At 40.6% G+C, this 27,646-nt stretch overlaps 1 protein-coding gene across 6 annotated transcripts in view; it reads left to right on the top strand.

Moving 5' to 3' along the window:
• The first annotated feature begins 10,436 nt into the window (after positions 1-10,436).
• The window catches only part of LOC110073038 (phospholipid scramblase family member 5), a 38,360-nt gene continuing 21,150 nt past the window's right edge, over positions 10,437-27,646 (top strand). For 2 of the 6 annotated variants that reach the window (XR_013542966.1, XM_020781845.3), the window contains exons 1-3: positions 19,815-20,050; positions 20,499-20,565; positions 26,928-27,079. Coding sequence is in view for 4 of the 6 variants with exons in the window: in XM_020781845.3 (XP_020637504.3) it covers positions 20,553-20,565; positions 26,928-27,079 (165 nt within the window). In the remaining 2 variants the exon portion in view is untranslated. Of the gene's footprint in view, positions 10,557-19,814; positions 20,051-20,498; positions 20,566-26,927; positions 27,080-27,646 lie in introns of those variants that run through there. The other 4 variants (XM_020781846.3, XM_078389134.1, XM_078389133.1 and 1 more) reach the window with 4 other exon arrangements.

A 27,646-nucleotide genomic window follows, 5' to 3' on the forward strand; every position in this document is an offset into this window, starting at 1 on the left:
AACACACTGTCCTGGAACCTATCATCTTCTTTCATTTAACTCATCTCACAGAAATAAATAGGATGTGATATAGACTTTTGCATGATACTCTCTAGGCTACCTTGGGAAAGAGTTGCATAGAAATAACTGAACACCTGACTTGCTCTGGATATTCTTGCCTCACCCCCAGTCTCTGTTTTCATCTTTTATCCCACCTTTCCCTTTGAAGATTGGAACTTGCAGCAGCTCACAACAAGTTGTTCTACGAGGAGCAGGTCTTTTGTAATGCTAATGGATGGTTGCAGCTAGGTTGAGAGGGAACAGAAAAGACTGTGAGGGGATCGTGGCAGAGGATGTGATAATCCTTGCTAATGAGAAAGCCCAGATTCTCTGGAGAATTGGGTGGAGACATTGTGAGATATGTATTACAAACTTCAGTAGACACCTGCTCCCAAACTGGAAGAGGCTGACATGAAGATGGTGAAGCTATGCCCAATGTTTAGAAAGTGAGTGGACCCTACAAATAAACTTCTGACAGAATGCATCTCTTCATAGGTGAATGCAACAGTAAATCCACTTTGCTACATGGCCATCAATAGATTTTTTTAAAAAACTGAGGGTTTTTTTTAATGGCACTGCCGTTTTTCACACATGCACACCAACAGCAGGAGAAAGCTCAAATGTGCTTTAAGTGGCACGTGTGAAATCTGTCTAAAGCAGGAGCCTCCACAATGGTACTTGCTTAAAATGTCTGCCATTATATGGGATGCCAAGAGACCACCTCCTGCTGTTTTCTATACAAATGAATGGGAAACCCAAAGATAAATTACCACCCACAGTGCATGATAGCGGACATTGTAAGCAGCTGTCAGGGCAGCTCTATAATTATGCATGTTTTCTTCCAATATTATACAATTAGATGGCCCCATCTCTCTTTCTTCCAGTTGATAATGTTTTTGTAGGTGTCAAGAAGAGCACTGAACTATCTACTTGTTCACTTGCTTATGGATTAGCGGAATGCATTCAATATTTCACTGGATCCTACCACAGCTGGCACAGAAGATATGTGACTGTAGTTTGTTTTCTCCCCTTTTGGCTTTTCATTAACCAAGATACAATTTAAAGAAGTCGTTTCTGAGACTCTCTGACTATTTGATTTCAATGATGAGGACTAATTGCCAATGTAAATAACAGGCTCACTCCCTGTGCCTTGCCCTGATAAGCTACTTATTAATATACAGACCTCACTGTTTCTTGTAGAAAGTTTCATTATAAATATCTCACTGTTTTTCTGTACATAGTCCTTGCCACATAATGAGGTCATGTTTCTGGGGCTGAAGTGATCATAAATCGCATTTTACTTATTTGCTTTTTACTTAGCCATATTTCAATCTCACCATCTCAGCAAGGGTTATGTATGAAGTAAGGGTAACCATAGAGGAATCTGTGTGAAACATTGTCTGCTGGTGAACTTGTGTTCCTGCAAATGCATCCTAGATTTGCTTTTGTTACAGAAATTAGACCACAGTCAAGGTAAGCTCATACTTGGCTCTAAATTAGTACGTGTGACATCCCAGGCGACTGGAAGGAATTTAACAAGGAAGCTCCTGGTGAACCCATTCACTAGAAATACAGGAAGAATTTAACCTTGCCCAAGTCCATACTTGCCATCGTTAATACAAATATAGCTTGAAAGTGGAGATCAGTATGTTTGACCACTCGAAGGATGGGATTTTCAGATGTTGCCTAGAATCCACCAAGAAGACTCCTGGAACTTGGAGAGGAGAAACTAGAAGGCACAAAAACATATATCTCTACCTCCATTTCTTGTTTCACTTCACATTTCAGCATTAAATAAGGGAGCAGCCCCTCAGACACACTGCTTCCTGGGACTTGTCCCATAGGTCCATGGGAGGATTGGAGTTTTTTAAAGTGAAGAAGTATGTGTATACAGTATGTATACTTTTATTCATTTATAAAGTGTACCTCTCAACAATATGAGGAGAGGCAGGATCTCTTTGCAATCATCCCAGAGTCCAGGACACACAACAATGTTCTCAAGTTACAAGAAGCCAGATTTTGGTTGAATATTAGGAAAAATTTTCTAACTGTTAGAGCAGTACAGCAATAGAACCAATTACCACAAGAGATGGTGAGTGCTTCAACACTGGAGGCATTCGAGAGGAATTTAGACAACCACCTGGAAGATATCATTTGATTTTTGTTCCTGCACTGAGCAAGAGGTTGGACTTGATGGCTTTGTAAGCCCCTTCCAACTTCATTATTCTATGATTCTGTGTTACTGAAGTTGTTCAAAGACTGCACATTATATGCATATTAATTTAAAATATTAATCCAATTGTGCTGAGTCAAAAGAGGATGTCTGTGAAACAGTATGGATACACAATAATTCTGAGAATATTTCATGCCTGCTTACTCATTTGAGGCTAGGTCTAATTGTTAATCCTAGCTAGAATAAATCAACTGAATGAATAAGATGTGTGAAGTCTATACTAAGGTAGCTCCCATTGATTCAATGGGTTTACTATAATGGGATTACTAGTTGGTTTTTGGTCTTTAGTTCCATTAACATTTCCATATATAGCATTATGGCTGAAATCCTGTTTGCTGAGTTACGCCATACAATGTAGATGATGTCATCAGTCATTTGGGAGAAGTTTTAAACTTCCTACTCCTGCCCATTCTTGAGGTTCCTTGGAATATTCTTCATCCTGGGGAAGCTTTTCAGAGATGTAGAATGGTGCTGGTAATTATTTAAAGACTGAAGATTGCCACCAGCAGCCCCAATAGTGGGACTGGGAAGGCAGCAGGACACTTTAAATCATTCTTTACGCTGTTCGACATGGACTTCCACTTGTGCAATGGGGTTTTGGATACCTGTGTGTATGACCAGCAAGAATGTCAATATGCTTCTACTACAGTCTACTGCAAGAGGAATATGACACTATAGAATTCTGGCCAAAAATTCCCAAACAAAATAGTTTTGGGGTAAGGAAACAAAGCCTGGGTAAGTGCTAAGGAAACAAAGATTATATCATACTGTTATTTCTAATCTGGCAGCTTCAGAGCAACAGAGCCTGGCCCTTGTCAGAGGCTCCAATTCTGGAGTTATAAGCAACAAATGGTACAATTGTTCTGAGAACTGTGCTTTCATCTACTCGTTTTGGTATTCACCTATCTGCAGATCAGATAGATCATTAAGCAGAGTGAGGCAACCACCTTAAGTGGAGGACATGGGGTGACAGCAACTGGCCTTCATGAATTTTGGTGGTGTTCTCCCCTCTTGGAAGATGCAACTGTATACCCTGTAGCCAATTATTGTTTCCTTAATTGTTCTGCTGCCCTCAAGCTGATGCTACTCCTTCCCAGAATTAAGATTCACCTGGCAGCCTAGACAGCTTCTGTATGTGGAATGAGTGCACTATCATTCCAAGTGTCAGTGTCTTCACATTGACCACAAAGTGTTTTGGGTCAGCCCTGGATATATGCATAGTGCATCTAGTGTTTGAAAGTTTAAAAACCATAGCTTTCTTAGCAATAATACCAGTGAGGGAAAATGAGTTGTGTGGTCAATGGGAACCCTGAAGGTTATTTACTTATCCATAATCTAAAAAGCTCCTTCAGAAGCATGTCATTAGCTTTCCGAGGGTACAGCACAGCAGAGCTAATAATGCAAATAAGGTTCATGTAGTTAAACAGTGCTATTGATATTTTTGTTTCCCAGGAGGCCTCCTTGTCTAGCAGCAATAATCATCTTCACTGTAAAGTGGTATGGATTCTACATTTCACTTTGAAAGAAATAGAACAGCACATAAATATCAAATATGTTTTCTTAATGCTTTGTAAATGCCAGATTTAGAAAGCACTTGCAAAATGCTAGAGCATATAAAATGTATTGTTCTTTGGATGAATATATATGTATATATTCCACTTCTGAATTCCCAGGTTATAAATACTTCCAAACTGGCTGAATATGAAATATGATGGTCATTTTTAAAAACTGAATGCAAAACTGCTTTGCAATCACCTATTCTAACAACAAAGTTGGTAGCCCCATGTCTAGTAATTGGCAACAATACTTACAAATAAGAAGCTAATAGTATTTAATTATTTTTTTTCCAAAATATACCTATATTATATTACAGCTGTATTTTAATGGTGGATAATAGCACTTCTTTTGTTGTGTACTTGCATCGTTTTGGCCTCTTTACAGGTACTATGTTATAGCCTCGCTAAATAGTGAACGAGAACATCACCTGGTTTATTGCTTATGCTGTTATCTCTTGCTGTTTTGTGGGTCATAAGCTGGCTGAACAGCTGAGAGAATTAGATGCCATTCTGCATTTCCTGAGTCCAATACCCCACTATTTATCCCAGGAGAACAGGAAACATGGGTACCCACAGAAGAAAGGAATGGTAAGCCATTTTTGAGTACTGTATACCTCGAAAACCCTGGAGAGGATCATCATCAGTAGAATTCAACTTGACAGTGAGTAATTATTATTATTAACTGTTTGTAATTTTTGAGAAACATTAAAACAAAGAGTTACATTTAAAAACTGCAGCTCTAAATGTGGCTATGTGGAATTTTAAGAGTAACTAATTAATTTAAAAGATAATTTTTCAAGCCCTTTCTAGTTCAGAAACAAAACAAGATCACACTAACAAACAAGAGTGAGCGTTCTGTTCATCCAGAGAAACCCCGGAGTATATAGCTAGACAGCTGTTTCTTTTTTTAAAATAACTATATTATATATATTGAGGTTTTTTTATATATAAAAAAACAAGCCATAGAGTCAGAGACAACTGGACTAAATGTCAAAGAGAATCTTACCTACCCTACACAAAAATACTAAAAACACATTCAAAGAAGTAAGGCATAACAATCCATTTAAACATCCCACTCAGGCAGCCAATCACTGAGGGAAAGTTTGCACGAAAAGAAAGGTCTTTTCCTGCTTGTGAAAGGATGGCAAAGATGGGCCCAGCCTAGTCTCTAGTGCAGGGGTGGACAATTAATTTCTATAGGGGGGCCACATGAAAAATCTGTGTTCAGGGGCCGAACCAACTTTACTTAAAAATAAAATGAAACAGTGATGTTATGATTGGTTTTATTTTAAACTTGTTAATCTTCACAAATACCAAAGAGTTTTTTTGCAGTATGTTAAAAATAAGCAACTGATCAACTTTAGACAAAAAGCTATAAATGATTTTGATATTCAAAACTGTCCACGGGCTGGACAGGAGCAGCTCGCGGGCCGTATGTGGCCCTCGGGCCGCATTTTGCCCAGGTTTGCTCTAGTGGGTGCAGTAACAGAGAAGGTCTTCTCCTGTGTCCTCACCATACACACCTGTTAAGGTGGTGGGATTGAGAGAAAGTCCTCTCCTAATTATCTTAAAACTCAAGCAGGCCCATAATGGGTGTGACAGCCTCCTCACACGTCACAAAGGAGCTGCCACGTCACTCTCACACACACACTATTCACGCTGCCACCAACCATTCCCTCATAAATCTCTTCAGACAAAAATATGATTTTAAAAATAAAAATGTATGTTTATTTGTGAGAACAAAAGGAATGGTAAATCACTTTATCAATTAAAATAAAAGGCAATCTGAAATAATAAAGTATCCCCTCATACACTCTCTCTCAGACCTTCGCTTTACACGCACACACGCACACACGCACACACACACACACACACACACACACACACACAGAGTACTTCATAACATGTACAAGCCCTAACAACCTAAGTCCCTATCAGGTCCCTATCCAAACCCTATCTAAACCCTATCTGACGCACACCTCATTCACTCCCCCCTTAAATACCATAGCTCCACCCTCTGAAGTCCCACCTCCCGTCCTGCTATAGGCAGATAAACTCTAGCTACAGCAGTGACGGGCAGATGACATCACCGCTACCGTCACAATGGGAAACATAGTCTTTGAGATAACTTGGACCCAAGCCATTTAAGGCTTTGTAGGTTAGAACCAGCACTTTGAATTTTGCCTAGAAATGGATTGACAGCTAGTGGAGCTGATGCAACAAGGGGAGTATGTGCTCCCTGTTACCAGCCCCAGTCAAAAATCTGGCTGTTGTGTTTTGGATCTGCTGAAGTTTCCTGGCACTTTCCACAGGCAGCCCCACATAGGGAGCTTTATAGTAACTGAGCCAGGATATAACTAAGGCATCTGTCACCGTGACCAGATCAGATCTATCTAGCTTTAATTCTGCAAATGCACCACCAAAACCTCAGAGACAAATGCAGGAGCACTCCCAAGTTGTACACCTGTGGTTTCAGACAGAGTGGAATGCTAATCCAGCACATATTCAGGTGTTAGCCAAAAAGGGTAGTTTGAACTCAAGAGGTATTGCAGTAGGAGCACTGATTGGCCTACCCATCACATTTGGTGATGTTCCTGCCTCAGGTCCCAAATGCTCATCATTAAACATAAGGCAAAACAAAATAGCCACCAATTGCAAGTGTTCAGCACATTTTTAATCTTTTAGCTCCAACTGGATGATACCTTTGGAAAGTGTTTAGAAGAGGTGCTCCCTCATGCAGCAAAAGGAGTCTGCTTGCCATAGCAATGTGGATTTCTTCTCCTATGTATTTTGGATTCAACATGTGTTGTTTCAGTCCCATGCTCTGATTGGCCACTGCATGGTAAACACATGCCTAATCTGCAAGTCTGATTGCTGAGATACAAATAGGAGGAAAACTGGTTCATTTGGGTAGGAAACACCTATTACCCTTAATTCCAGAGATCCTTTGGTATTTTGGTGCAGATACAGACTTCTGTCTGCCAGTATCATTCTTCCTTCACAACCACATTTGAGAAAGGGAAGGATGGAAGTAATAACAGGAAACAGTGAATTGGTACTCAGTGATTCAAAAATTTATTGGGCTTTCTGCCAAATTTGGAAGGTGTTCTGTCCTGCTTTTCACCTCGGTACTAATTCAGAACACACATATATACACACAGTCATCTTGGGCTACATCTTAATTTAAATGCACCTTTTCAAATATGTATGGGGACTCGTAGTGGTTTTCTCTTCTCTTGATTGCTCTGTGGCAACTGCTGCCCAAATTTACTATTTGGTTTCCATTGACTATGTGGCAAATTCCAGCATATCATACGGGACAGAATAATAGGATAAATTCCCGGGCTTTGAGCCAGTTGTTCAGATTTACTGACCAGGTCTGAAAATCTTGCTGAGTGTAGTAAGTATTCCCTATGGATTACACATAGGGAAAAGAAATAAGTGAAAGCATTCAGAGATAAATTAAGGCAATAGGTCTGCCACTTGTGCTTTGCAGAGTGTTTAATGGGCAATACGGCTCCTTATAAAAAAAGATGTTCTGGGATTTGTCCAGTAATTTATCAATTGCTTACTGACCACTGAATTTAACAGTACCTTCAGACACAATGAACCTGCTGTGCTGGGAATCCGCATAGGTTACATCCAAACCTGCTATTCATTCTGATGGAATGTTAATGGAAAACAGCTACTTGAGCTGATCCGTGCAAAAGAGATTTTTTTTAAAAAAAAAATAGCCCTAATACCCTTCTTTTCTGTTATCTGTGTTAATAGCAGGGAAAACAATGTGAGGAACTGAATAGATTTGACGCCTGGCAGAAATAACTACTGCAGGGCAATGGAACAGTGTTGTCATTCATGCCATCAGTAAGATATTTGGATGGAATTAAGCACCAGAAAGATAAAACTTTTATGAATTAATAAAGATTACTCTGCAGCTTGATGGAATAGCTTCTCTAAACATTGCTATTAAATGTAAGAGGGGGGAAAAATAAATTGGATTAAGACTCCTAATTCTTTTTATTATTATTTTTGTTTCAGCAGATGAAATGTTTTATTACAATTAAACTCATCTGAAACTTATTATTCTTTCAGTATGCTAATTAATAGAGAGCATAGATTTGTTAATTAAAATACGATACCTCAGGGAAACTGAAATTAATTTTGATGTCCTAATAGAGCTACCATTATGTCATTAAATCTTCCCCAATACTTTATCTGCTTTTTTAAAAAAAAAAAAAAGAGGATAAATGTTTTATTTAGTTTGTATTTGTAATAGAATTGTAGAATGGAACAATTTGAATGTGTGTAAATGTGATGACTCAGTAGAATTGCTGTATAAATGCCACCAGAATACAAATCTGGGCAATTCAGTGAGTAAGTTAAAACCAATCTTAACAGATTCCATTCTAGTTACCACTACTTCATTCCCTGCTCATGCTCCAAATTGAATTAGTTTACGTTGTTGTTGTTGTTGTTGTTGTTGTTGTTGTTGTTGTTGTTGTTGTTGTTGTTGTTGTTGTTGTCAGAGAACACATTGGGCATACTTCCAAGGCTTTCCAAGTGATTATTTTAAAAATATTGCTATAGTAACAGTTTTTGACGTTGATTCACTACTTTTCCATTTTCCCCCCTAAAGTGACTAGTCATTTCTTTTTAGTTACCAAAAAAAGAGAGGATAATTTAAATGCTACAATCAACAACCTTGGGTATAAAATGCTCTGTCTTCCCACATACCTTGTCATTGCCTCAGCATGCACAACGAAGCACGAGTTAGCCTTTGCCTATTCCTCCATGTGATATTCCTCCTTCGCATTTCCTGACGCCACCTACCTTGTAACTGAAAAAGTAACTTTTAACCTTAAAAGTTCACTGCAAAGGTGTGACTTTATCCATTGTTAAACTAGACTCACAGAAGTCAAGATGCCTTTCAATCACTTTAGAGCGACATTCTATTCTACACAAAGCAAATGTTTACGTAAAATGCCGGTTGGCTTCCAAGCCTGTAAGCATGTTAATCTCCTGCGACGTAGAACCCTGATATGTTCATGCTGTTCTTCAGACACACTTGTTGACTTCCAGATGGGGTACAGACATAAGGGATGGGTCTTTCATGCTGTCCTCATCCACACCACCTATGTAGCCCCTTCATAGTTTCAGGCATAATGCCATATAGGAAATAGTTTTCATTTTTGTGCAGACTGGATTCAGAGCTAGCATCAAGTGTAGAAGAACCTTTGAGACCTCCCCAAGTGCCATCCCTGGAACAGCAGGCATCCTTGTTGACTGACTTTTGCCAGCAGGAGGCAGCCCAGTAGTAGCAAATGTATATATACCTGTCTCTCCAGTGAATGCTGCTGCAGGCAACCATCATTTGTCTCTCAAATGCCTCTCCATAGATTCCATTGCTTTCTGCAATGCCTTTCGAACAGACTTGGGTGAAGTGTGACCCACGGGCTTCATGTGCTCTAACCAAAGCCCTTAGTATGAACTCCAGGAACCCTTTTATTTAAAAAAAAATAAATTAAAAAAAATGTCCCTTCTGTTTTAGTTCCAATCACTTCAGGTTGTTAAAAAAAGGGCCCTCCATGGGTTGAATGCAGGTTGGGGGTGGGATCCACTGAAATTACCACTCATTACCCCCAAAGGGTGTGAGGGAAATTTCTTGTGGGGAAAAAGGGGGGAACGGCCTTCAAAGGTCTGAAAAGTGAGGAGATTTGTGGAGGTATAGAGGTGGAGTTGCAGGGCCAAGGCCCTTGGAAGTTGTCCATGCCAAGCTACAACAACACTACATTGTGGTTGGTGGACATCAGCAGGCAGTGAGTTCCATAATGTTGTGGCCACCACCAAAAAGGCCTAGTCCCTGGTGGACATTTTCCAGGCCTCTCTCAGGGTAGCGACCCGAAACAATACAACCTGAGATGATTGTGTGGTCTGGGTAGTAAAATTTAGGGAGAGATGCTCCAACAGGTACCAAGGTCTCAAACTGTTTAGGACTTTATTGTTGTGAAACCGAGTAGAGCAACAGAGTACTGTGATGCAGTTGCCAGTGGCATTTAAGAACAGGGGCAGGCTCAGTGTTTCACTTGGACGAGGGTTTGCACATTTTGGCTAGTCCTCCTACTGCCAACGCTGACTCAATGAATGCTCTTTAGACAATAGATGATGAGTCGTTCATGAACTGTCCTGGGAGGTCAACAACGGCCATATTTCCTATGCAACATTTCCATGTCCTTGCAGAAAATGAAAGCTGAGCTTGTTAAAGTTGCTCTTATTTAAATCTCATTAGGGTAGCATATAGCATTAAAACATTTGCTCTTGTTTTGCCCTGTCATTTGAAATCTATGGTTAAATTATCTTCATGACCTAGTTCTTCATTTCGGTTAATTGCCAACATAAATAGTGAATTAGCTCCTCAGAAAATGTGCAGTAAACTGTTAATTGTCGTTTGAAAACATTTTCTTCTTTATGCTTTACAAAAAGTCCTGATTTGAGCTCCACAGAAGAGCAAAGTAGACTTTTCCCTCCATGATGAACTACCTCAGAACCTGCTGCCCAAGCAGTCTGTGACTTGTGTGGTTTAAAGGCAGCCAAGGGGATGTCAGCCCAGTGGTGCAGCATTTACAGCTGTCATTGCTGGATTAGCTGCAGTATCTCTGCAAGCAGGTTCACATCATTGGAGTTACTATAGGTACCGGCTGTATCAAGACACATCAGAGAAACCATTCAAGGTGAGCCACAGCACTAGATGTTTCCTTTCTTTAATCTTGATGCTTTTGACAGAAAGGTAAGGAAGGTGGGGGTGATGGAAAATAACATTTTTTGAGGGGGAAAGGAGATTCAGACCTGCAGATTCTTGATTTGTTTTTGGTTTCCTGTTGATATTCATCTTGTCGAGCATTTTAAAAAAGACATCTTCAAAATGGGAAATTCACATACTATGGGTATTTTGCATAGCAATAGGTGTCTCCTTGTATAATGAACCATATGAGGTTTTTGTTTTATTTTGTTCTTTAGCTTTGCTTGACCAAATCCTTGGCTTATCTGGCTCAAACCTTCTTCTCTTTCAGCAGCAGGGTTGCAGTTGCTCACCTCTGCAGATCTGCAAGTATTTTCTAATGTCGGATCCCTGCTTTCTTTAATTAAGATGGGTTTGTTCCTTCCCCTGGGAGAGATATCTCTTGGTTGCTAAACTAGCTGACCAATCTGAGAAGAATGTAAGGAATAGTGTGAATAGTACAAATCCCACAGATCACTCTCTAATATAAAAATGATACTATTCCTTAAAAGAGTTCTCAGGGGGAAATTCTGAAAGCATGAAACCCAGGTGTATATAACTGTGAAGATGACAAAGATAAGGAGCCTGGGTATACTCCCTCATCATGTGATCTATTTTCCTCATTAGTCTTCCTTTTTTGTCCATCTACTGGCAGGAGCTCTCAAGCACTTGTGAACCCAGATATTCTTGGACCACAACTCCCAGAAATCCTGGCCAGCTCAGCTCATGGTGAAGGCTTCTGGGAGTTGTAGTCCAAGAATATCTGGGAACCCAAGAGTGGGAGCTACTGAGCTACAAAGAGGTGCATAGCCCCTCCCTATTTTCAATATTTCTGTAAACGTGTCCTCAGAAATATTTTAAAAGCACTGAAAAAGCAATAAGGGCCACTGTCTCTCTCACCCGCTCTACTTGATCTCTTTCTCTCACCCGTTCTACTTGATCTCTTTATTCTTTTCACTGGAGTCAATCAGAGTTAGACATGGAAAACAACAGCTCTAAGTGGTGACCCAGGGTCAGATTCCTCCAGCACTGTTATCTTTTCAGGAGTAGCCTTAAAAATTAAACAAAAATATGGTGCCATGCCCTAGTTCCATCAGCCCACTGGCAGTCTGTCTACTTGAAGTCATCCCATCCCGGAAATAACAATTAAGACTGAGTTCATCAAAGGGCAGCAATTACTCTAAGGCCTTCATTTTAAGAAGATTCCAAGGAGAATTCCAATTAGCACTCTGTACGTCACTGCAATGAGAAGAGATTAATACTGTTTTCCCTTTCCTGGAAGGATGTGTTGTCCAGGCATAGTAAGGTCAATAGTCAAAATAAGGTTCAATAAAGGTTGTGCATTTGACACGATAGAAATTTTATCATTTAAGTTTTCCCAGCAGTTTCGGGGCCTTAGATTTCTAGAATATTGGTATCAAAATATGTTAATCAAACATGAACTTCTTCTATTTCATTTTAAAAAAATTAATGGAGGTTTGTGCTTCCAAAGATACATGTTCACAAACATAAGCAAGAAAAATGAAATACAGAATAGTTGTATGTGCCATAATGTCACTTCATGTCATGTGCTGTCTTGCTTTGAACACATCATGAGAAGGGAAGATTCTCTGGATTCTCTGGAAAAGACGATAATGCTGGGAAAGGTTAAAGGCAGCAGGAAAAGAGGAAGACTAAATGCAAGGTGAGTTGACTCCCTAAAGGAAGCCACAGGCTTGAGTTTACAAGAGCTGACCAAGATTGTTGAGGACAGGGCGTTTGGAGATTGCACATCCATATGGCCACTAGGAGTTAGATGTGACCTGATGGCCCATAACAACAACAATGAATTAAGGAACTGCAGAATATCTTGTCAGGGAATGTGATATTTTTCTGGTGTGATTTGACACAATGATTCATATGCAGATTGTGTATGTTGCACAAATGGCACTTCATGTACCAATTAATCTACACTACAACCATAGTTTTAAGAATTGGAAGCATCAGATATTTTCTAATTGTTTTAAAACTGGTTGCTGTGGGTTTTTCGGGCTCTTTGGCTGTGTTCTGAAGGGTGTTCTTCCTAATGTTTCACCAGTCTCTGTGGCCGGCATCTTCAGAGGACAGCACTCTGTGCTCTGGTGCAGTTTGTTTTAAAACTAATCATAAGAACTTAAGAGCATAAGAAGAGGCCTGCTGGATCAGGCCAAGGACCCATCTAGTCCAGCTCCCTGTATCTCACGGTGGTCCCACCAGGTGCCTCTGGGAGCACACAAGACTACTAGATACCTGTCTCCTGCACCACTCCCCTGCAGCTGGCATTTTAAGGTACCTTCCTTCTTTTGAGATTATACACCCCAATCATGGCTTGTAACCTGCGATGGACTTTTCCTCCAGAAATCTGTCCACTCCCCTTTTAAAGGGATCTAGGCCAAATGCCATCACCACATCCTGTGGCAAGGAGTTCAGCAGACTAACACAGCCCTGGACTTTCTCTGTGTGTTTGTGTGTTGTTTCTTTAACAGAAAGTCACTAGACTTACACTATCAGAGTAAAAAACACAAAATGCAAAAACATTGACAAAGAAAAGAAGTACTGCTTGTTTCACTTTGACTCTGAAGGTGAGGAAACTTGTAGAACTTGAAAATGATTTATTACCATATCTCATACTGTCGATAATTTATATAGAAAAGGAAGTAGGTGCATACCTTCATATCCCTAGCTTAGAGATAGTAAAGAAATGAATTAGGACAAGTGAACTGTGAGTCAGGAAAGACAAAATGGAGGCCTTAGTGATTAATCCATCTGGGTGGACTGTGTTCAGGCTGTTTTGGGTGGGATTATACTCTTCTTAAAAGGGCAGATTTATACTCTGACAGTAGCTTAAGCAAGAACCTGGAAGATATTTTCATCAGCTTGAGCATACACAGGAGTTGTTACTTGAGGCCCATGGAGATAGCTTGGCGACAGTTACACATGTTCACTCTAACTATTACAATGAAAGGTACATGAGGTTGCCTTTAAAAATGGACTGGAAGCTCCCATTGGTCCAGAATAGCACCACAAGGTTACTAGCTAGGGCTGTGCATTTTGATCACATTACATGAGTGCTCAGCTTGCTTCACTGACTCTTAATTAGGAGTGATTTGTCTTGTCCTTGTAGATGAGGAGAAATTGCATTTATTTCTCTCTCCTTGCTCTGCCAGAAGCAAATCTATTTTCTTGTGCTATTGACTCAAGTGTTTCTCCACACAATGCATAACTCATCCATGTTGCATAACCTGTACAAGTTGTATGATTTGTACAAGTTGTGTAAAATGGTGCCGGATGCATGTAATGAATGTTTCTGTTTTGTTTCATGGACTTTTAAAAATCTAAAACACCTTTTTATAACTATCAGTGAGTCCTTCTGTCCTTGTTCTCTTTGTGCATGTGCTACACATGTGTTACACTTCTTTCATGAAAAAGAAACTAGTTTTGTATGCACTGTGCTAGAGGCACTTGGTGTCAGTTCCAAAACCAGTGGTAAAAGCACACCTTGTCTTCCTCTCAGGTTGGAGGCAAGGAATCTTGTGAAGAAGAGCTTGAAAATTTTTGTTGACTTTTTTGTAACAGAGCCTAAATAAATGAGAAGAGGGAATTTAGTATTTTTTCCACCTCTATTCTTAATCTCTTTGAAATGTTAGTTTTCTTTCAAGTGTTAATCTGAACATTTAACCCTTCAAGCCCAAGTGGCATGGGATCAGGTATTGCTGAAAGACCACTTTCTCCCAGATGTTAGTATCTAAATGTTAAACTCTCTTTCAGAGGCCCTGTTTCAGGCATGCAGTTGAAATGGAAAGAGGTGGATGACCAGAAGGAAGAGGGCCTTTTGAGAATGGGGCACCTGGTAGTCTTCCCAAAGAGGTTCATCTGTTTTATGTTCCTTCTGATGCTGGAGAATGCTGGCATTTGAACAGTGCGATGAAATATTTTAACAGTGTTAGCTAGTATATGAGTTGCCCAAACAACTTTTGTTATGGGGCAGAAGTATAAACCAAAAGAATGAACAAATACCTCTTAAAACATCTGCAGTACTTACTGCCTCGATTACCTGGGTCTTGGAGGCAATTTTGTTTTCAGCCTTGTATAATAACAGTCTACATCCCAATCCCAAAGAAAGGCAGTGCCAAAGAATGCTCCAACTACCACACAATTGCACTCATTTCACACGCTAGCAAGGTTATGCTCAAAATCCTCCAAGGTAGGCTTCAGCAGTATGTGGACCGAGAACTCCCAGAAGTACAAGCTGGATTCCGAAGAGGCAGAGGCACTCGAGACCAAATTGCTAACTTGCGCTGGATTATGGAGAAAGCCAGAGAGTTCCAGAAAAATATCTACTTCTGCTTCATTGACTATGCAAAAGCCTTTGACTGTGTGGACCAAAACAAACTATGGCAAGTTCTTAAAGAAATGGGCGTGCCTGACCACCTTATCTATCTACTGAGAAACCTATATGTAGGACAGGAAGCAACAGTTAGAACTGGATATGGAACAACTGATTGGTTGAAAATTGGGAAAGGAGTACGACAAGGCTGTATATTGTCCCCCAGCTTATTCAACTTATATGCAGAATACATCATGCGGAAGGCTGGACTGGAGGAATCCCAAGCTGGAATTAAGATTGCCGGAAGAAATATCAACAACCTCTGATATGCAGATGACACCACTCTGATGGCAGAAAGTGAGGAGGAATTAAAGAAACTTGTAATGAAGGTGAAAGAGGAGAGTGCAAAAAACGGTCTGAAACTCAACATCAAAAAAACTAAGATCATGGCCACTGGTCCCATCACCTCCTGGGAAATAGAAGGGGAAGATTTGGAGGCAGTGACAGATTTTATTTTCCTGGGCTCCATGATCACTGCAGATGGAGACAGCAGCCACGAAATTAAAAGACGCCTACTTCTTGGGAGGAAAGTGATGACAAATCTTGACAGCATCTTAAAAAGCAGAGACATCACCTTGCCAACAAAAGTCCGAATAGTCAAAGCTATGGTTTTTCCTGTCGTAATGTATGGAAGTGAGAGCTGGACCATAAAGAAAGCAGACCGCCAAAGAATTGATGCCTTTGAATTGTGGTGCTGGAGGAGACTCTTGAGAATCCCCTGGACTGCAAGGAGAACAAACCTATCAATTCTAAAGGAAATCAACCCTGAGTGCTCACTGGAAGGACAGATCCTGAAGCTGAGGCTCCAGTACTTTGGCCATCTAATGAGAAGAAAAGACTCCATGGAAAAGACCCTGATGTTGGGAAAGTGTGATGGCAAGGGGAGAAGGGGACGACCGAGGATGAAATGGTTGGACAGTGTCTGCGAAGCAACCAACATGAATTTGACACAACTCCGGGAGGCAGTAGAAGATAGGAGGGCCTGTTGTGCTTTGGTCCATGGGGTCACAAAGAGTCGGACACGACTAAACAACTAAACAACGACGACGATAATAACAGTACAGGTGAAACCACTTCCTGCTTCTTGTGCCAGTCTAGCTCTTATCCTCTCTCCACAGTGAAGCTTATGCTAGCTGGCTCTGCCTGGCAAGGGAAGATAGGAGTTGTGAGCAGACATACTTGAAGGGTGGGGAAGATCATCATTAGAGATGGACATGAACCATGGTTTGGAGGTTCATGCCAGTTTGTATGCATGGTACCACAGGTACCTCACCATTTCTTCCCGTGCCTCTCCAGCTGTATCACCCACTCACCAGCCAGTGCACGCTTCTCTCCTCCTCCTCTTTGGCTGTTTGACCAGTCTCAGGCAGGAGCACAGACTACCAAACTGAGGTTTCTGCCCGTTTCTAATCACCATAGCATATTAAGAACAAGTTAGAAGTAAAAGGGCATAGGCACATAACTAGTGGGAAGCCACAGACAGACACTTTGTCTGGTGAATTTGCCTGTCTTATCCACTCCTGACTTTCCTAAGGGCTGAACTTTACAAGGCGATAAAAATTTATCTCCAGAAATACTCCATTGTCAGGATCAAGCCCAGCACACTGGCAAGTTGATTATGTCACAGAAAAAGCTGTATGCAGTGTGAAACGATGACAAAAACAACCTACAAAAATATGCAAAAGCTCCATTCTTGTCACCGGCTCCTGTGCTGGGATTCATTTTTACATTGTTTTTGCTGAAGAGGGAGTGAGGGAGAAAGGAAGCACGGTTCCAGACAATCCCGTGAGCGTTAGCCACCCTTGATAACAAATCACACTGACACTTCAATAGCAAATCACTCCATTAGCAAAACATGTTTGAACTGCAAATCCTGTAGATATAAGTATTCTCTGTTAGCGCTGAATGGTTTTGATAGCTGAAAGTCCTTAGCAACAAAGCTTACCAAATTCACTGATGTCCTCTGAATTATAATCATCATAATAAAAAGGGGGTTCTGAACTGAGCATTTATTATGTGCAGTCTGTGCAAGTTCATATACAACCTCTTGCTTGATAAGACCACTTTATCAAAGCAAGAGTGAGTGAATTCCATGTCATTAGGTTCAGAAGCAAACGACGGTCTCACTCATGTGAATGTTTCTCTCCCCCCCCCCTTATTTGGACAGAAAATTAGGAATAAAAATCTTGCCTTACTCACTTGAAGCCTTTCCCAATCTGTATTCCATATTCTTTTGTTATGTGCTGACAATTCACCTCTGACTTATGAGTGAATGACCTCCAAGATGTCCTGTTGTTAACAATACTGCTCAGCTCTTGCAAGCTCAAGGCTTCCTTTATTATTCACTTATTATTATTAAGTGAATCTATCCCGTGTTTGGTCTTGCTTTTTTTATACTGCCTTTCCCCAGCAGTATGAAGTGATTCAATGGTGAATCACTTCTGAATATATCTTAGCATGAAAACCCTGTAATAGTAAAATCTAAAATGAAACCAAGGATAGTGCTGGAAGATGAGATTCCCAGCTCAGAAGACACAGTAGGCTACTGGGGAAATGCAAAGGACAAATGCAAGTAGTGCTATTGCTGTGCATACACAAAAGGAATGTCTCATACTGTAGAAGAGATAAAAGCAGGACATGGATTTGTTCACTTTAGTTCATTCATACAAAGTATTACTGTATATTTAAACATTCTATTTTGCTTTACAGTGTCCAGTTTACTTGGATTCATAATTCTCATAATCCATATCCTGCTTTTATCTGTTCTGCAGTATGAGACTTTCCTTTTGTGTCTATGCACAGCAATAGCACTATTTGCACTTGTCCTTTGCATTTCCCCAGTAGCTGACTGTGCCTTCTGAGCTGGGAATCTCATCTTCCAGCACTATCCTTGGTTTCATTTTAGATTTTACTATCACAGGGTTTTCAAGCTAAGAAATACTGAGAAGTGATTCACCATTGTTTCTTCTGTGCAGCAGTTGCAACAGTTAGCTTGAGTGTCACTGCCATTATCTGTGAAAGATCCTCTGCCATTTGTCACCTTCCACTGCTGCTGCCTTCCAGCGGTAGAGCTCCAGGAATTACAATTCCATTACCATTGGAGCTACCCATTCCTTTCTGTTGATATGTCTGTTATTCATAAAGAAAGTGTATACTGTATATCTTAGTCTGGTGTCCCCACTTTGACCATTCTGCTTTGGCTGACCCTGGTAGGAGTCCAGATTCATAATGGAGTCTCTCCTCCTGACAGCATTGCTCTCAGTTTACTCAACACACTTTAAGCTCACTGTGTTAAGGATACATTCTGTTTCAGTTTTAATTAAACCATATGCACCAGGATTAAAAAAAAGAGAGAGAACTTGCATCAAGGGGAACCACATTTGTATTCCATTGTAGTAAGGAGTAGCAGAAGGCTTAGCAACAGGGTTAGGATTAAGCTCAGGATATTGGTTAATGTATTCTCCTTACATATATTTCCTGAACCTATTCAAAATTTTATTGCTGCTTCTGCCCAAAACGGGAGTCGATCTGCTAACCAGCAGAGTACATTACTTCTGGTTGTTGACATCATGATTCACTGGGAAAAAAATGGCCTGGGGCCTTCATGTCCAAATGCATTGCATTCACTTGGACGAAATATTCCTGACTTGCAAAAAGAGGTAGAATTATGGTGGAGTCATAGAGTCAACATTCACTAAATTATTCTTAAAACTCTTCTAAATGTATTTCCTTTTAAAATATGAAATCCATAAACCTTCCGTAATAATGGTTAACAAAATGTGCAAATAAAAACCAGATTATATCAAGGTCCTTACTTTCTGTCGCCAGCTTGGCAACTTCCAAATGAAGTTTAATTGCCCATCACTGTCCTGACCATTTGGCTTTCAGCCTTGGAAGGCAAAGCTCTCCTCTCTTTTTTCAAAAATTATCCAGATGGCAGTCCAGATGACACATTCTATGACCTAGCTCAAAGCAGAGTTAGTTCATGTTGGCCAAAGCAACCCTTCAGGCATTATTTCAGTAGATAAAGCAGGAGATCTCTGAATCTCTTGCAGCTATAGTGACCAGCTGCAGGAGCCACTTTCTACACTTAACGCTAATGCCTGGTGCCTTCCTTTCCATCACCAAATGTGCACCTTGCTGCTGAATTTTAGTAGTGCAATGGCAAGGGCAGGGAAGCAGGAATATTTTGCTTTTTGCTTTTGCTTTTTTTTGTTTCAAAATGAGTTGCACAGGGAGTATGCACATGGTTCTGAAGCAGAAATGTAACCTTTTCCCACCAGCTAGGTTGCCAAATGTTGATGCCTGACTGGCAAATTAGATGGTAGGAGGTGGGGGAAAAGTCCTCTGAAGCCACAGAAATATATCAGTACAAGCATGGAGCTTGTGAGTTGTGTGTTGCCCATCCAGGCCCTGGGTCTTCCATGAATATTTGCAATGCTTTATTTTCATATGTACTCAATGCAGGCTGGTCCACATATTCTTTTCACTAGACGGAAGCTCATGTTCAGTGATGTTCTGGACTTCTATGAGCCCAAATGAGAGAAGGATGATTGTTGATCAGATTAATTACACGGATGGACATGTGAGGTAGTCATATCACAAGTAAGGGCACATTATCTTATGAGAGAGGGCAAAAGAAGCCTAAGATATATAAGCTGAGCAAACAGAGAGAACTGTGAAGAAAATGGAAATGACTTTCAGTCTACAAAGTTTTGCTTCATAGCCTTTTCCTATATTGCTTTTCTTGTGGTCACTTAATAGTTGTGAATCATGCCTATGTGAGTCACACATGGTTACAATCTCCATGGCAACTTGGTCACTAGAGTTAGAAATAAGAGGTGGCAACTCAGTGTTACTGTCTCTCAAAGATCTGAGACTAACTGTTGGCTTTATTATTTAGGCTCCATTCCGAAACAAGATCTCCATTCATATCTGTATTCCGTTTCCATTGCAGATACTGCATTCCAGCCTGGCATGATTTCCTGGAAACAATTCCATCCTGTAAAGGAGTAATCACCCTTGACGAGTGGAGGCCGACGGTAGGATGAAACTTCCATTACACGTACATGTTTCTTCCTTATATAGCACTGTAAATGTTGTTTAGACTTGGGCAGACATCATTAGCAAGTCTCCTTAGATTACGTTCTTCTTTCTCTATGTCAATGTGGGCTACTGATGAGACAGTAGTGCCGTATAAAGACTAGGTGGAATTCCCACCTCCTTCATACAAATTTGGATTGTGCAAATTTAACTTCCTCGGAGAGGTGCAAATGGCCTCTAAAGTGAGCAAAAGGTTCTTCCCTTACACTTGGTTGCAAATGTCATCTCCCCCTGTCGTCCAAACTGGGAAAATGCTGCAATCCGTCATATGAGAAAGGTGATGCATTTCCTTGCTGTTCTTTTGTAACCTGACATGAAGTAGACAGACACCTTCTGAAGTTTGTTCATGCTGTGCTTTTTTTCTCCCCCCTCCCTTGCCGCAACAAGAAAAGCCTTTTCTTTTAACCTGGCTTCCTTTGAAGAAGTGACTCAGGCAGCCACATGGCCTCTCAAGGTAAGTGATTGTGTATAACTCATAAAGGGATGGTTATTAAAGAGAAAGGGAGAGAGAAGTGGGGGGAGAGAGGAGAAAGCCACCTCCAATGGTACACAGCAATCAGCAGTCTGATTAAATAGGCAAGTGACAATTCCAGGACATGGCAATTTTCTGCTCTGACTATATTGTAACAGAGGTGGAGTGCAATGAAACGTCAAGAATAATATCTAAACTTAAAACCACATTTCCTTGAAGATGTATGTTTTTGGTTATAGTGCAACACCTGCCTTCAGTCTGTGCATGTATACACATTATTTATTCAACAATAAAGAACACAGAAAGGTCACACTTCCATTAGGGAGGTTTGCGTCCTTCAAGAATGCTTCAATTGAGAAATCTTGCATCAGGAAGTACTGATCATTTTGGACATGGTTGACAAAATTCCCACTAACAAGCTTCTGAAGGACAATTGAGTTCAATCAGATCCAAACGTCACTGGTGCCATGTCTTCCCTTTAGTTCAAGACAGCTATCTTCCCTTTAAAAATGAAAATTACAGCCAACAAGAAACCTTTTCAGACCTGATTCCTAGAAAATAACAATGAAGTGTTACACTTAAAAATGAAGTTTTTTTTTCTTCACACATCTAGCAGCTAGCTTCCTTAAACAATGCAGGCATTACAATTTGGCATGAGAGTACTAGAAGTACCAACAAGTTCATACCAGAGCTTTTCCCACCACCAAAAGAATTATGTATGAAATGCTACTTTAATGTATTTCTCTAATGTAAAGCAGTCTTTTCTATGGCACTTTTTGTCAAATGCCATCCACAAAAGCTTCTGCCATTCTTATGAATTTATTAACTGGATTTCTGTGTCATATTTTCACCAATATGGGTCTCCAAGCAACTCACATCAAAGCCCTCCCTAATGCATTCAAAGAAACTGGTGCCTGTACAGTATCTATAAAATGAAATGCCTGGTTGTGAAGAAGCAAAAACAAGCAAACAAAATCCATGATAAATTATTACCATGCACACTGCAAAATATTTAAATGATAAAGAGTTCTACATAATGTTTAAATAGTTAGTAAAATCATTCAGTTTAAAGTATCCTGAATGATTATGCAAAGAAGCATAAGTCCACATCTAATTTACTCTTCAAACAAACAAACAAAAACCCATGCCATTATATCAGTATCTGCTACATTTGTGACATGGTATATTTTCAGTATGTGGAAAATGACTGAAATAGTATCCTCAATGCCCCACCATAACAGATACACAAAGCAATGTACACCACTCTTCGAAATGCCTTCGATTTCCATGAATATTGAGTGCACCTGCTGCTTGATTTTTCTGTAGCGTAAGTCTGACTGACAGGGCAAACTTCAATTTGCCTTCTTTTCTTCTTGCCTTCAAAAAAAAAATGACACTAACACTTGGCCAATAAAACTTCACGGTATTTCATGTAACACAGGTTTTGGCAACAACAGGCCTCTGTGAGGTAAAATGATGCAGGAGCGCACATGAAATATTTATGATCTGGTTATGCATTTTTAAAAAGCTAGATAGAAATTCAAAGGGATTCTTCCTTCTTCCCGTGGACTCAGGCTTTGAAGGAAGGCTGTGGTTGCAATGATAAATTAAGATCAAAATATGATTACATGATGGAACAGCTACACTCGCACTTAAATAATGGGAAAGGGCCTTTTTGAATTGCACAGTGGCAGAAAGGAGCACTCACATTGCGAAGATACACTGTCAGGCAGGAGTTTCTCTAAATGGGGCACCTGATCCTTTAAAATCCTAGAAAGGAGCAAACAGAACATGATCAGGGAAGAAGGAGGCAGAAAGGATGAACTTCACTGCCTGGGTTTCCTGTGGCACAACAGAATACAGATGGGAGATAATCCACAGAGACAATATCAGGATGGATGGCTGGGAACCACAGAGATCATTAAAGCTTATGCAGAATATTGTGAGTGGTAGAGTGATAGTTTTCCATTCTTCTAAGCTTGCTGACTGTAGGCTGAGAGGCTGGAAAGAACAGCTTAAGAACTCGTTGGACCACAGGATGGGGAAGAAAGCAAGCCCTATGCAAGCCAGGTGCTATTATTTATTTGATTTTTGCAGGAATGCCCCGTCATGAGGGCCATGGAGTGAAGGGAGGTGCACCTCCACTTGCAGGGGCTCTTGGCAGGAATTTCTGGGTTTAGCAGCAGACCTTACTCCTCCAGCAACTCTGTCCCAAACTGTCCAATTCTTACATTTATTCGAAATTAATTTATATCACACTTCAGTGGAACTCCCAGTGCACCTTTGCAAGCTCTTTTCATTACAGATTATATTCACAGCTAGGGTTTTTATACATTGCATTATCCTTCATTTATGTGCTCAAAGCAAAACCTGAAACCGAACGGAAGACGTCGGCATGAGAGCACTGTTACTTAGAAATCAGAGATGATATTTTTACAGAATTATGATTATACTCAGTTGTCTTCCAGATATCCTTGACCATATCTGCAGTCCTCATATGAGGATGCCACTGAGGATCATCCAAACACCACCCTGTTCATCTTCCTAGCACAGCTTATGCTTGTAAGGATGTGAATCTTGCAGGCTTTCCCTTTTCGTAAGAAACTGAAGAGTGGGAGAATCTCTCTTTTCTCCTTACAGAGAGATATTGCTGCACAGTTTCCACACACACCCAAGAAAACATCTGAAAAATCTTACAGGATTTCTTTGTGGTCTCCCCCCCCCCCCAGATCTCTTTGGATTTCCCCAGGTGTGGAGGAACCAAAGTGTGTACAGTGGGGTCTCTGCTTAAGAACTTAATCCGTATTGGAAGGTGGTTCTCAAGTTGAAAAGTTCTTATGTTGAATCTGCATTTCCCATAGGAATGCATTGAAAACCATTTAATCCGTATCTGCTCTTTTCCGTCCATAGAAACTACAGTGGAACCTCTACTTAAGAACTTAATCCATTTTGGAATAGTGTTCTTAAGTTGAAACGTTGTTAAGTTGAAGCAAAATTTCCCATAGGAATGGACTGAAAACCAATTAATCCGTTCTGTCTGTTTTTTTGTTATGTAGAGGTGTGTTTGTACATTGAAGCATTAGTTCCCATAGGAACTAATGCAAAGCTGGTTAATACGTACTCTACCACTAGGGGGAGAAATTTTTTTTAACCTAAGATGACCTAAGGTTAAAAAAAGAGCAGGAAAGGTTTTTTTTCCTGTTCTTATCTTGGATTTCTGTTCTCAAGTAGAAGCAAAATTTAGCAAATGGAGCTGTTCTTAAGTTGGATTGTTCTTAAGTAGAGACGTTCTTAAGTAGAGACTCCACTGTAGAATTGTTACAACTGTTGTACATGATAGCATCCTTCTTGCTCAAGATCCTCCAAAACAGACATTGAGTTATACAGAACCATTGTAATTCCTGTGCAAAATGGCCTCTTTCCTGTGCATGACTCCATAGAAAGGGCATTGAACTGGGCAGTTTGTTGGGCAAAATAACAGGTAAAAATGCGGGCAAAGAAATTAAGTGGAATTGTGGCGTTTACCTCATGGCCCCTGTTTGTTTCACCAAACCCAGAGCTCACAAAGGTATCCCAGCATGCCCTTTAACACGCTGCCACCAGTTGATCTCTTTATCAACGTATTTCCTATGAAAGACTGAGGTCCATTCAGTACTGAACTTTTAAACAGAAACAGGTTTATTGATTACAAGTTGTCTTAGGAATAGTTCTTAAGCACATTCTTAAAGTTACACAAAGCTTCAGTATTTTACTTTAACCTCTTCTATCTTAATTAAAACAGGTCACACTCTCACTAATCACTTCTTAAACACACTCTCTGCCTCAAACCCAAAACTCTTTCTCCAAACTCTGTCTCTGACTGAACTCCCTAGACTCTGACTCACTCCTCCCTTCTAATTTCTCTGGCTCCATCTCCCAACAGCTCTCATTGGTACATGCAGATACATTGCTGAATATTCATTCCAGGGGTGATCGCTACAGGGATCTTATTTTGGGGGGAGATTACAAAAATCTTACAAGTACAGGACAATGTACTGGTGAAGAGTCATAGGATGCCGAGACCTGGAAAATAGCAGAAAAACAAGATTCCCAAGTACATGTCACAGCCCTGTCACAAAGCATTGCTGAGATTAATGTTGCTTGCTCTTTTAAAAAATGGAAGATTATATTACAAGAGACTCCCAGTATGATTCACAGAAACATACCCAATGCAGTATTACGTAAATAAAGAAATAAAATACCACCAGAGATATGTAAGGGGTATTGAAGATCACGTAGGCCAGTGGTTCCCTTCAGAAGCCTTCACCATAAGTTCTGCTGGCGCGGTTTCTGGAAGTTGTCGTTCAACTTCACCTGGGTTACCCAAGGCTGGAAACTATTAGTGCAAGCTAACCCACTATTCAGTGGAGGTGAGCTGTGTATCTCCTCCTCATGGAGTTTGCTCCACTGTCAAACAACTTTATCATTAGGAGGATATTTCTGCTAATGTTTACTGAGATTTGCCTCTTACAATTTACCCTACTTGGTTTTCTTCTTGTCCTCTTGTCTTCCTAGTTTGGGACAGACCTGTTGAAACTAGGACTCAGTGTTTCACAAAAGAATCACCCAAAAGTCCAACAGCATTTTCAATAATGCTAGTTTTCCTACAGTACACGTGCAAAACTTCCTACTACCACTCACTGCCCTGATGCCATACATGTTAACAATGGCAATGTTAAGGGTGGAAGTTCCTTTCTTCCTTCTCCTACCTGCCTCTACAGCCCGCTTACACAGGGGATGTTTGGGGCCACATTCCCTTGGCATTGAAGACTCTCATGGTCAGTCATGATACACACAGGAAGCTAAGAAATGGCTGTAGTGGTGGAGAGGGGAGGCAGCTGTGGCCAGAGAAAGAAACCTGTAGTGACCAGCTCAGGAAGAGGAGGGTGGAAGATGCCACTCCCAGCACTTTACCACCTGATGGAGCATAATGAGCAGACTCAGGATGAACCTGAGGTTTGTAAATAACCAAAGCAAGTTTACAGGGAAAAAATTCCATATGATAGGGACAGAAACACAATGTCAAAGTCCAAGATATCAGATGCAGCCTCTCACCATGATGGCAACAGGACTCAGTCCACCATGCAGGGTATCTTCCTCTCCTCCCCAAACACATCTGACTGCTAAACAGCTGAGTGGGGAGATTCATCTTCCCGCCAGAGCAGTTGGTTGTGCGGGGAGACAGAGAAGAGCCAGCTGGGTTGCTTCCATGATGGGCACAATGTCACTGGCAATGGATGTGTGTGCCACACTGAGCCTGGTGAGTGCAGCAGGCTAGTTCTGGGGGGAGGGAAGAGACCTCCATCCCCAGGGATATGAATATGAAGCCCCCATCTCTAGTGCAGAATGCCGATTTGTGAAATGGGAAATCAAAGTGGGATCAAGCCATGTTGATAACCCTGAAGCTTATAATGCTATTTGCAAAAGTGCTTCTCCAAGAGGTGAAAGACATTTGATTGTTGTAGCACTTGATTCACCTCACCTACACATCTGAAAGTTGGTATGTTTTATTTTCTGATTGGCTGTTGAAATATAAGCATGGACTGAACTAGCGGTCTAACTGATAAGGCACATATCTTTGAGGAAAGAGAGTTAGCCTGTAGGTTATACACAATGTTGAGTTTGATCTCAGGAGCGAGAGAATGAAATGAAACAGCTAGGAAAATGAGCAGGGAAGGAAAAAATACATGGCATAAAAAAACATGGTGTGAGTGCCGTTTCCTATTTCCTCCAGAAAAATTCTGTAAAATGCTACAGGGATGCAGGTATCCACTGCTCATAAACATAAACCGAGGCATCAAAAATGTTGATGTAGCTGTAAGCAGAAGTGTCTACTCCAAGCCCACTAAAATCCAAACTCAGTGAGGACTGGGCATATGGAATGATGATTGACTGCTACAGGAGAGGAAAACTGGGTTGGGGAGTGGATGAAATGGGGTAGCAGGACACTTGAACAGGAACCCTCTACACTGCAATATTTTATTGCACAACTCCATTTTAAGATATTAGCATTCTCAGCACCCCAAGTGCAATTCTTTGTGTAGGTAAAATGATACCATTATCACTTTAAAAAAGAAGTTATCTGATCTTGCTTGCCAAAGCACCAAAACGTTTGCAGAAGCACCGGGAATCTTTAAAGAAAACAACAAGCAAACCTAAAACATAACAAGCTTGTTTCATAGACACAGAATCCTGATGGATGTGGGGAAGTAAATTGAGAAGGATTGGAATGCTGCAACCTGAAAGAAGGCAGAGATATTTGACACCTGTTCTCATGACCAATTTATTAACTCTCTTTCATGCAGATGCTCCAAGCCAAATTCATAAAACTGTACAAGATCTTCTTCCTGGTTCTCCGGAGCCTCTGGATCAATCAAAATCCTCAGAGACTACCACTGCCTGGAAACAAGCCCAGCCTCCTTCCAGTTTGCCCCCTGGACTGGAATACTTAAGACAGGTTTTTCCAAAATAATCTTTTCAAATCACTTACCTTCAAATGATATTAAGTATGAGTTAAAAAAAAACACTGTCTAAATGCATTACCTACTAAACCAAATACCTTGCCATGCTTCTGGGATTCTGTAAAATGGAACCACCATGTTGTTTTGTTTGGATTTTTCTCAGTTTATCTCTTTTTTCGTTCTTGGTAAGATCATCCACATTCTTTCAAGATTACTGAGTTCCAGATTCTGGTTTGTTCACCATTCCCTTCCCCCCCCCAAAAAAAAACCCTGTCCCTTTAGAGTGAAAAGTCCAAGAGGGGCAAGTGTAGTCCAACTAACCCCTCCATGTGGTGTTCAGAGCTTGATAAGTGTTCCTCCTTTTTAACTACATTTCCCAGAATTCCCTAGCAAATGTGGCTACCGCTGAATTTATGCACAAGCTAAGTAAACCACAGCTTGTTCTTGTTTTGTTTATCCGCACCTGCTTTGTGGCAACCCCAGCAGGGTTTCAAGGTAGGTGAGATATTTAAGGAGAGTTTTTACCAGTTCCACCAACATCAGTGAATTTCCACAGCTTGCTG

The sequence above is a fragment of the Pogona vitticeps genome, chromosome 3 (assembly GCF_051106095.1).
Source record: "Pogona vitticeps strain Pit_001003342236 chromosome 3, PviZW2.1, whole genome shotgun sequence".
Classification (NCBI taxonomy): Eukaryota; Metazoa; Chordata; class Lepidosauria; order Squamata; family Agamidae; genus Pogona; species Pogona vitticeps.